Source organism: Archocentrus centrarchus, chromosome 15 (genome assembly GCF_007364275.1).
Source record: "Archocentrus centrarchus isolate MPI-CPG fArcCen1 chromosome 15, fArcCen1, whole genome shotgun sequence".
Classification (NCBI taxonomy): Eukaryota; Metazoa; Chordata; class Actinopteri; order Cichliformes; family Cichlidae; genus Archocentrus; species Archocentrus centrarchus.
The window spans coordinates 766,335-777,986 of record NC_044360.1 but is presented as its reverse complement, the minus strand read 5'-3'; the positions used below and the strand labels follow the sequence as shown (position 1 = coordinate 777,986).

At 45.8% G+C, this 11,652-nt stretch overlaps 1 protein-coding gene across 1 annotated transcript in view; it reads left to right on the top strand.

Annotated features, from left to right (window-relative positions):
• The window catches only part of cul9 (cullin 9), a 35,302-nt gene that overhangs the window by 3,525 nt on the left and 20,125 nt on the right, over window positions 1–11,652 (top strand). The window contains 7 exon segments of the mRNA XM_030747433.1: window positions 5,768–5,922; window positions 6,032–6,640; window positions 7,613–7,770; window positions 7,772–8,024; window positions 9,946–10,132; window positions 10,207–10,434; window positions 10,751–10,943. Coding sequence (XP_030603293.1) covers window positions 5,768–5,922; window positions 6,032–6,640; window positions 7,613–7,770; window positions 7,772–8,024; window positions 9,946–10,132; window positions 10,207–10,434; window positions 10,751–10,943 — 1,783 coding nt within the window.

Here is an 11,652-nt window from a genome sequence, read left to right as displayed (position 1 = left end):
CGGATCATTCAGGAGACTGTTTGTTCCACGTGATCGAACCCAGCACAGACGCTGGGCTCAGTCACACCATGGATGCGTTTTCCAGCTGGAGCGGCTCTGATTCAGACGTTGGATGAAACAAACGCGTTTCCTGTTAGTCCGATACAGAAAAAAATTATTTTACTGTGAAAACCACAAACATGTTTAACTTTTATAACTTAAAATACAAACAAATGTTATCATTTTCAAAACCTTAAGTACAAATTTAGCAACAACAAGGTTATAAACAACTCTTCACATTAAACAGCAGGAAGTGCCTCTGGTGTTTCTGTACAGCTGTCACAGGCAGTCAGGGGTCAGTGAGATGTTTTCAGGTGAGAATGTAAATGTGTAAACCTCAAATATCAGCTCGTTTTATCAAGATATCGCGCCGACGTTTTCGTTGATGACTGTTGCCGCTGCTCTACCAGCAGCTCGCCTCGCTAGCTGTCAGCTGACCGGGCTATCGAGGCTCGCTATACCCGGAGAGAATGCCCGACTCCCGGCGCATCCTTTTCAAACCCCCGCTGGCTTTCGCCGCTGAGTGGAAGTTAAACAGATATAACTCACTCAGATGATCTCTAACAGCTGTTTGGTTTATTTCAGTGTTTCATTTGTTGCTCAGCAAATCAGTTTGGCTGAGATTAAAGTTAAGCTTCATAACTGGATAATTTTATTCAACATTAATATATTTGGACATTAATCATTCGCTCAGCTGTTTTCCTTGATGTCGAAATGTTATACTTGTTTTAACGGCTTATTTTGAATTAAAGATGGCATTAAATAAACCACAAAACACACACACTTTAAAAACTGGTATGTAGTTTGAAGTCCGCACATTCAACACAAGTTGAAACGAAGACCCAGTGAAGCTGCATCCTGCTGCCACATCTTAAATTGGTGATGTAGTTTGGATGCGCCGGCACGCTGAAGTGTGGAGTCTGCGCACGTTCTAATATCTGAGCTGCTGATTGGACGTCTCCTTTAAGGGTCCAGCACCTCGTGCACTCAGGAAGTTCAGAGTGCTGTCTCACTGCGGTTTGAGACGGCCAGCAGGATGAGTCGACAGTTTGAGTCCAGCTCTGCAGGCAGCTGCTCTCACTGGTACGTGTCCAGTTTCTGCAACAGGAGTCGACCCACAGTCACGTCTAATCATCATTTACAGAGTTTACAAAGTGCTTTAACAGACGGGCAGAAGCAGAATAATCAAACATAAGTTAGAATAAGTCAGTTAAGTCACTGAACAGTAAAATGCTGAAGCACAGATAATAAACAAACCAACTGAAAGCTGATAATCAGACGGTTATAAGCACACCTGTGAAGCCAGTCTATGAAAATGAGTTTTAAGAGCAGATTTAAAGGAGGTCAGTGTAAGCCTGTAAGCCCGATCTCCTCAGAGCCGAGGTCATGGTCCCCATTGGATCGAACTCTGTACTTTAAAGGACCCCCCTGAGGCTCTGAGCCTGAGAACCGGCTCCTAACAAGTCAGCATTTGTACCGTGAAGCTATAGATAGATATAGAGGAGCTATAAAGGATAAGAACAGGGAATTTTTCTAGCTTTTGTCTTCATCAGCTTGTGGATTATTTTGATATAAAGTTCATTTTAGCCATCCTTGCCTCACTTTGTTTTTTATAAGTAATTTAGTTTCTCTGATCAGAGTCGTCTGCTGCAAACAACATAAAATCACACTGCCATGTTGATGACGTATTACCATATATCTCTGAGGAAAGCTGCTGGCATGTTGAGCGTAGATCAGTGTTTTGGAAAGACTGAGGGACCTGTTGTGCTGCTTGGATCTGTGATGAATCAAAATTAAACAGTTTTGGAGGATTTAAGTTCCCAAATCCAGCGTGGTCACTGGAATGGCATCAATTTTAGTGTGACCAAGTAAAACGTTACCAAAAGAAATGGAAAAAGGGTAAATATGAGGTGGACAGCAGCCAGGGTCAGGCTGGTGTACTGCTTGAACAAACTAGAAGTCGCCGGGCAGGGTGCTCGAGGGTGCTCCATCTGGTGACTCCATCGTCTTACTGGGAGACGTCAGCATTCACGTGGGTGATGACAGTGAGACCTGAGGGGTGTGATTTAGGGTTTAATATTTTTCCCGAAAATGACATGAATCAAATCCCGGGAAATGACGAGCCATTTCCCGGGAATCCCGGGAAAAATTTTATTTATTTATTTATTTTAATTAGCCCTTCTGTAGCCTGTGTCGGCCTTAACCTATTCTGATATTGTAGAGGTAGCTTTCCAGCTATGTCCTGTTATGCCCAGTAGGGGGCAACGTCGGCTTGATTAACGCAATAAAACCTACATCTGGACATTCGAGTGCTCGAGCTATGCGGTGTTGTATCGTTCCTCAACACTCCCTTAACAAATATAATTCGAATATTCCTCCATTGTACATGGAATTATACCAAGATATTTTACAACTGCTGGTGCAAAACAATACGGCTCAGCCACGCTGTCGTGGCGACATCTGTTGCGCTATATCTCCACCAGTGGAACGCTGTAATAGTCATTGAAAAGTTAACTACCGTACTACACTATAATATGGCATAACACAGGGCCTTGAGTAATGCACCACGACTTGGTCATTGCCATTCTGGCAACAGCAAATTTATAACACCGTGTCTGAGGGTTAAAGTAGGTTCGCTGTGAATCGTCTTTTGAAAAACTGGCCAATCCTTATAGCCTAAAAAATATACATTTTACTCAACTCCATTTTAAAAGCGAAATATGTTAAAGCAATCTATTTCATGATAATTTCTTCACACATTAGGCCCGTATCCTAATTCATGATTGTTAGTAAGCGGCTGCAAACGAGGAAAGGAAACACTCGAAGTTAAACAGATATTTCTTTATTGTTCAGGGCAGGCATATTTTATAGGCTATATAATGCAATATAACAATATATAATAATATAAAATTATATAATACAAAATACCTTAGGGTAAACACATTGCCTACGATTTCAACAAATTAAAGAGGAAAAAAGCACAACTGTGTAATACCTCTATTAAAACGCTTGAGATGAAGGCTGAAGCCTTAAACGGAGGCTGAACGTGCCTGAAATGAAGAGTAATGCTTTTCGCATTAAACGAACCCTTCTCTCAATATTTCCTTAAATTTAACATTCTGAAGCTTTCTTTTCTTTCTGAAAGTCAAATCGACGCGCGCGACTTTTTTCCCGGTTTCCCGTCTAACGTTTCCCGGGAAACGGGAAATGGTTCTGATCGCATTTCCCGGGAATCCCGGATCCCGGGATTAAACCCTAGTGTGATTGGGAAGAATAGCCAGCTGGTATGAAACCGGATGGTGTTCTGTTATTGGACTTCCGTGCAAACCACAGTTCAAACATGGTGTTCGTTACAGACAAATAAGCATATCCATAAGTGCACGTGGCACCAGGACAACCTAGGTTGTAGGTTGGGTTTTTTTTTTTTTTTTTTTTGATTTGTGGCCACACGTGGGTGGTGGGAAGGATGCTGGACAGACCTGATGCACCTAAATATATGCTGGGAATGCGAGGCGCGGGCTCCAGACCGGGACATATTCAAGGATTCTTTGTCATTCACATCACATTTACATGCAGTGGAATGAAATCGGTCCTCAGGTCCCAGTGTTGCCCTTAAAGAAGAATAAATATGAATAGAAAGTAATACTATAAAAGAAAAATATACATATACACACATTCATACACAAACACACATACATAATTGACTAATATAAACAATATACAATAATTGAGATGTAGTAAAGGTGGTGACACTTGGTGCCACAGCAGTGATGATTGTGCAATAACAGCAGCATAAGTGTGTGCAAGGATTGATGAAAGGAGAGCAGTGCAGCTACACAGCCCCACCAGAGTTTGACAGTCTTACAGCTTCAAGTCCCACCTTCAGCAGAACTTTGACAGCGTTCTGCACCTCCATTGTTTAGGCTGCTGCATGGAGCTGTGGCTGCAAGGTGGTTGGTGCCCGTCATGGTGCTAATCCTTGAACCAGACGGTGGACACCGGAGGTGAAGCGTGCAATCACGCTGAGTCGTATTGGGCTTGGTTGGCATTTGGGTAGAATGCGGTTTGGATGGTGGTGGGAGGGGTTTAAGGTCATGGAAAAAGACTTTTGGACCAACTCGAAGCCATTCTGGGAAACCATGAGGTGAATCAGCAGGGGAAAGCAGTGCTCTACTCACATGGTGTATAATGAGGGTGGGGGTGCTGCTAACTTCAACTGAGGATACAGTTGGTGGTGGAAGGAATATTTTGGGGACCTCCGTAATCCGTCTGACATGGTTTCTGTAGAGGAAGCAAAGTCTGGGGATGATTCACCATCACTGGGGGTGAGGTTACTAAGGTAGTTAAACAACTCCTTGGTTGCAGGGCCCCTGAGGTGGATGAAATTCCCCTCCCTGATGGACATCTACACCTCCCGCTGCATCAGCAGAGCCAAAAACATCAAGGACAGCTCCCACCCTAGCTTTGACCTCTGACCTGCTGCCCTCTGGCAGGAGCTACAGGAGCATCAAAGCCAGAACAAACAGACTCAGGAACAGTTTCTTCACCAGAGCAATCACCACCCTGAACTCTCACACTCACCCACTGTAACTGTGCAACACCCACATCTCTGTGCAATATTATATTATTCATACTGAACAATATCTGTCACTCCTATATTGATCGAAGGAACTCTGATCAGCTGGCTCTTTACCGTAACTCTGCAACCGTTTGTCCTATCGGGAAAATTCAAACTGTTCCTGAAAGCCCATAAATCGCACTTCACAGCCTTATAGGGGTATTATGGGTGGAATATTTCTAAAATTAGAAACATCCTTTCTCAGAGTGATGCTGAAAAGCTAATTCATGCATTTATTACTTCTAGGCTGGACTATTGTAATTCATTACAGTAGATACAGACACCCTCTCTATTTTTAAGATTAGGCTTCAAACTTTCCTTTATGATAAAGCTTATAGTTAGAGCTGGATCAGGTGACCCTGAACCCTCCCTTAGTTATGCTGCTATAGGCCTAGGCTGCTGGGGGGTTCCCATGATGTCAGTCAGATGGAGACGTCAACATGTTTTAAAACAGCTGCAGTCAATACTCTGATACAGCAACACTCAATAAAAACATTATTATTATTATTTTGATATACGTTATGAACGTACTCTTTCCGTCAATCACAGATTAATGTTCCAGCCATTGATTAGTCTGTGGAACATCACAGCAGACTGAAGGCGATCAGTCTGTTTGATCCCACAAAGCTCTCTGGGAGCACTTCCGTGTGGGAGCTATTTTCTCTCGGTCTACATCCGCTGTGCGCTGTTAATGTTTCCATCCTGTCAAACTTCCTGATGAGGCCAAAATAATGGCCTCATCAGTGGAGGCAGCCAATCAGCAGCAGCTCCCACACTCGGGTAAAATCACTCTCACAGATAATGTGTCATTTTATTGACACCTGATTGTTCTGTAATAGTTGTATAAAAACGCCTGAGGCACTGCCTGCATTTAAACGTAAATACTGTACAAAAAATGATATGAAAAAGTTTTATTTTACACTAACATGTAAACTTAGTCTGATCCTAAGTTTAGTCTTACTGATTAATCAACAAGTTGATCAGATGTTTGAGTCTCTTCAGTGAGACATGCTCACTGTCCTGGCTCCGCCCCTCTGGTGTCGTTGGAAGCTGTTTAAAATGTAAGCGCCCATCAGGTGTTGACGTCGTGTCCCGCTGTGTCGCCCGCAGGCAGCCGGGCGTATGTGTTGCTGTCTCTAAGCCAGCAAGACGGCATCGAGCAGCACATGGACTTTGATAACCGCTACACGCTGCTGGAGCTGTTTGCCGAAACCACGTCATCTGAGGAGCATGGCATCTCCTTCGAGGGCATTCACCTACCACAGGTAAGGTTTCCTACCCTCATCTTTTTTAAAATATTGTCAGATGTGTGTCTGTGGCCTTCGCCCAGCAGGTGCGCCACTGCAGCATCAGTAAACCTGTGTTTGTGTTCAGATTCCCGGGAAGCTGCTCTTCTCCCTGGTGAAGCGTTACCTATGTGTCACATCACTGATGGACAAACTCAACACGGCGGGGGCGGAGTCGAGCTCTGAAAAGCTGGATGCCTGCCCTTCCCCCGCCTCTTCCTCCAGCAGTTCCGCCCACCAGACAGAGCAGCTCCGCATCCAGCGGGAGTTTGACTTCACCATGGCCATGGCCAACCTGATCTCAGAGCTAGTCCGGGTGATGGGCTGGGACCGGAACCGGCAACCGCCTGACGGCTCCGCCCACAACTCGGGAGGAGGCATGGCCGGTGGGGAGGAGCAAGGGGAGGAGATGCCCCGCTCCGTCCTCAGGTCCATCTTTCAGCCTCGATTCTGCGCCTCCCCCGTCACTCTAACCCCCAGCTCAGGTGGTGCGGCTCCTGCTGCCACTCCACCAAAGAAGAAGACAAACGGTTTCAAGACGCGCTCGGACTTCACCTGCCGCTCAGCCTACGTGGAGTACGTCCAGGATAATCTGAAGAGCGGCATGATGGTCCGCATGCTGGAGGACTATGAGGAGGTGAGCGCCGGGGATGAAGGAGAGTTTCGCTACAGCAACGACGGCTCGCCGCCCGTCCAGGTGAGAACACAACGCCGGTACTAACAGGAAGGAAGTGGGCGGGTCTTCAATTTAGAACAGTTTTTAACTCACTCAGAGGATGAGGAGGCAATTAAAAGGTTAAAAAAAAAAAAAAAAAGTCAAAAATCTGGTAGAAGTAAAGTCAGGGAGAAAAAGACTCGACCTGGAAGGAGGGCTGTACCTCTGCCAGGGGGCGGGGCTTCAGTGCAGATGCGGAGAAGGATTAGGCTGTATTACTCAGAAATCCAGACTTGGTGTAAAACATTAGACTCATTAAACACACAGATTGAGCCAATTTTTCAGTGCACTGCAGGAAAACGCCAGCAGAGGGCAGTGAGTACTGGTGATCAGAGGGTCGTTAGTAACCGGGCTGAACCCGGTGACACGGACAAAGCTGTGAGGATTATTTACCTGCAGAACGTTGTGGCTGAGAACCGTTCACACAAAACCACCTCACAATCAGCTGATTATTATTACTGTTACTTAATTTTTTACAGTAATTTAGTATATTTATTGAAGCTGTGCAAAATGTTACCTTCAAACTAGGAATGCTGACAGAATGAAAAGCCCTCGAAGTAAACGGGATGGGTCCAAATCTGGTGCTTTTGAATTCTGAGCCATCGTTGCATCCAGCAGAGGTCCACGTGAAAGCTTCGGGGCTGAGAAACACATTTAAGCTCTGCAAACAAATCCGTTTTACAGGGTCACAAACTAAATGTGTTTTTAGTTCTGTGAGCAGGAAACTTCACAAAGTGCATTCTGGGTAAACTTTCAGGTTCATGTGGGATAGGCAGCTGCTCCGAACAGGTCAGAGCAGAGGGAGGGTCTCCTTTGTACGTGCGATTGATCCCAGGATCATCGTCAGCTGTGACTAATTTTGTATTTCTGTTGCTGTGGTGCTGCCTTTGCCTCCTGATTCCAGGCAGAGACCTTAGATTAATGTGGCTCTGAACTCCTCTCTGCTGTGTTCAGGTATACTGGAACTCCCTGTCCAGGACTTACTGGGTCCACTGGCACATGGTGGAGATTCTGGGCAGTGGCAGCAGCAGTCAGGCTGAGAAGGAGACGCAGGAAAAGGCCTCCTCGCTGACCGAGACGCTCAAACTCTCTGCTGGTAGGAGCCTATCGCTGAACACCGCCTGCTGGTTCATTTGCTTCCCTGCACAGTCTGAATAAATCTCCTCTTCTCTCAGTGAGCCAGACCTTCTTCTCAAAGCCTCCCGGTGGTCTCTACTCTCTGCCGTACCTCTCAGAGGGTCTGCACATGGAGTCGGGCACTCTGAACAGAGCCGAGTGGTGGGAGATCCTCTTCTTCATTAAGAAACTGGAGCCGAAGCAGCAGCAGGAGGTCAACAGCATCCTGCTGCAGAGCCTCGATGATCAGGTAAAAAACAAGGAAGCAAAAACTGAAGCTGAGATTAAATCAAGCAGAAAGGAAAATGGCTCCAGGAGTATGTGGGCACAGCCTTCAGTTTATAGGTTAAAATAATGAGAACAAGGCCAGGTTTACAAAGCAAATCTCTAACACAGAACACCTGAATGATGCAAGAGTCACTGTGAAATCACCTTCATTCATTTATGCTGTCAAAGTGTCCATGTGTGTCCGTCTGCATGTCTTTAGCAAAGCCCTGTGGTGCATAGCCTGTTAGAAAATCTACCCCATAAATCAATTCCTGAGAAATAAGCTGTTAAATTTTATCTCACATCATTCTGCAGAGTCATTTCTTACACGAAGGGTTTTGAACACGTCTGAGTGATCTGTTGTTTTAAGACTCTGGTGATTAATTAGAGCCAGTTTTTATCGACAGTCTGGTATAGGGCTGGGCGATGTGGACCAAAAAGAATATCTCGATATTTTTTTTTAGCTGAATGGCGATATACGATATAGATCTCTATTTTTTTTTTCTCCCCAAAGCTATAAACAAAAAGGCCCTTCAGAGTCAAAGCTGCATGTCCCAAATGTCACACAGACACATTCAACATTCAGCTGTAGATGTACATGAGAAACTGCTCAAAAATAAACTGTTGGCATATTTAAATAAAAATGCTCCTCAAATAAATTAATGCTTTTTTCCTCCATAACAAAGACTCACAGCTGTGCTATTAAAATGTAAACATTAAAGATGCAGAGCAGAAACAGCAAAAGGCTGACTGATTCTTTAAAAAGACAGTCTGCAGTGAAGTACACTTCACCAAAGTACTTCCTTCTGTGAGTACTGCTGTACATCCAGTACTCTGTGCAGGTAACAACATGTAAACAGACTGAACAAACTTCCATCCTTCAGTCAGGAGGGTTTCAGCCGGCTCAGTACATCCACAGACAGACGCGCTGACATCACAGCGACGGGCCCACCCGCTCACTGCGGCGTCTACGTATCTGCCAGCTGCATCACGAACACACGGACAGACCCACCACCGCTATTAAGGTCACATGACTTGCAGTACAAACCAACAGCCAGGGACTCTTGGGGGTCCGGGCGATGCCGACGTGTACTAACGGACGCAGTACAAAGGCGACAGCGGAGGATTTCAGGTTTCCAAAAGGTGCCGACGTTACCGGAAAAAGTCAATAAATTTGTCTCTAGTCGCTTTTTGTTAAAAAAAAAAAAAAAAAAAGTTGCTGGGGGGTCTGAAAAGCAACACTTCCATGCTGTCGCTTCCTGCATAATTTACGGGTGAAGCGGGGGGGCAGTGTGAAGCTGTGCAGAGACAAACTGGGAGAAGAGAAAGGTGAACTGGTGGAGCTACAAGTATGACTATAACGCGACATAGACTACATCGATATAAACAATATTTTCTCATCTTATATCGATATTTTTTAAAAACTCGATATATCGCCCAGCCCTAGGCTGGTGTTTTATCAGTTAGGAATGATCACGGGAGCCTTTCCGTGTTAAAACGAATATTACAAATAAATGAATAAAGTGCAGCTTTTGAGCCCTTTGTGGAGACTTCCTCCTTCGTGCAGCAGCTGCCTTCACTGGTTTCTTTATTTTGTCTTCAGCATAAGTGAACGGGCTTTTCTTCATCATGGGAAGGATCCCGGGATCATTCCCCGCTTGTCTTTTGTGGACATCGAGGCCTTTTGTGCTTTCCTTTGTCCTCCTAATATTGCAGCTCTCTTTGGATTTGTTTTGCATGTGTGCACAGAAATTCATTAAATAATAAAGAAAATTAATTTTAAAGACTTAACAAAAAAAAAACCTCACAGCTGTCCATTTACAATTGGTCCCTTTTTAAAAAGGAGTGGAGTTTGATGTCAGCTTGTTTCAGTGAACTCAGAGCGTCACTGTGTCTGTCCTCAGGAGGCGGAGCTGGATGACTCCTCTCTGATCAGCCTCTCAGTCCCCGGAGACGTGGCCAAGAAGCTGCTGCACTACCTGAAGCTGAAACTGCCATCATCGTGCCTGAGCGACCTGCTGTGCTCCCACGCCTTCGCCAAACATTACTTGAAGAGAGGTGGAGCCAGTCTGGAGGATGAAGAGCTCCTGGGTGAGAAGACAAACACCACATCTCCCAACATATCCTCAACATACATTTCTGACTGTGGGGTTTTTTCCCTGCAGCTGAAAGCTCCCTGAGTTCGTCCAGTCTGGGAGGAAGTGGTGGTGGAGGACAGAGCTTCTCTTCTTCCTCTGCTTCAACCTCATCTTCCTCAGCGATGGGCTCCGTCTCCAAGAAGGCCAAGAAGGAGCTTCCTGTGGATTCAGGCTGCTGCAGCTCAGAGACTGAGAGCGAGCTGCCCACAGAGGATGACAGCAAATACCCCGACGACCTGGAGGACAAGATGAAAGGTGGGAGAGGGGCGTGAACCAAACTTTGGGCCACAGCGGCTTTGACAGTGTAGATATGACAGGAAAGCAGGAGAAGAGATGGGGTGGGGGGGGGCATGCAGGAAAGAGCGACAGGCCGGGACTTGAACCTGTGCTGCCAGCTTTCAGGCTCACGGCGAGCGTCCAAAGACACTGAGCCCTGAGTTGCTGCCGCTGCGTTTGTCTGCATGTGAATGTTAGAAAGCACTTGGATGCAGAGAAAGGTGCTGCTGTGACTTGTAGTATGAAGCTCTGAGGAAATGGACTGCAGCTGTTGATGAACTCTGTCTTCCTGCAGTGTTTAACAATCCGCGGGTGCAGGGGAAGAAGACGGTGCTGGAGAAGCTGGGGGAGGTGGTAGACATCCTGAAGAAGGGCGGGGCTGGCTCAGACCAAGCCCAGCAGCTTGCCGCCATCCTCTTCCTCACCCGGCTGCTGGAGGGGGCGCAGGAGAAGAACGCCATGAGGAGCGACTCAGCCCAGACCATACGGTGAGAGACCAGGATTTATTATTTTCCATCCATCCATTATTTTAATTTCCTTAAAGTGTAAAATCTGGTCAGCAGACTGCAGTCAGTTCAGTTTTCTTAGCGGTCACAGTTCAGGTGCATAATCACAGCTACAGTGGCTGCTGCAGGACAAATGTGTTTGAGCTCAGTAACGTTAAATGTAGACGGTGCCCCATCAACAGAAATCCCACAGCCATATTTTTCAGTATTTTATGTTTCTGAGTCACCTTCAAATCTCTGGCTGCTGTTCATCTATCGTGAGTGCAGCTGTGTTCACATCTGTCCTCTGGAGGAGGCTGTAAACCTGAGTGCAGCAGGTCTGATCTGCTGCCGTCAGTGACCGCAACAGTAAATAAATGTGTGTGTGTGTGTGTGTGCATGTTCTGTGTGTCAGAGCTGGGTCAGGAGATGAGGCTTGAGGTGAGGAGGAAGCGGATTTATGATGCTGGCAGCAGCGAAGGGGACCCCGTCTCCAACCTAGGGCTGCAACGATTCGTTGACCTAATCGATGACAACGACTACAAAAATTACTCAACATGTAATTTTAATGTTGATGCGTCGTATTCTATTGTATTGCCTCCATTGTCTGCCAGTAACAATACCAACGAAGAAGAACATAACCTGAAGAACATAACGATGGTGGAGCAGAGAGGAGGGAGGAGAAAATGAAAGAAAATGCAGACAGACTGTC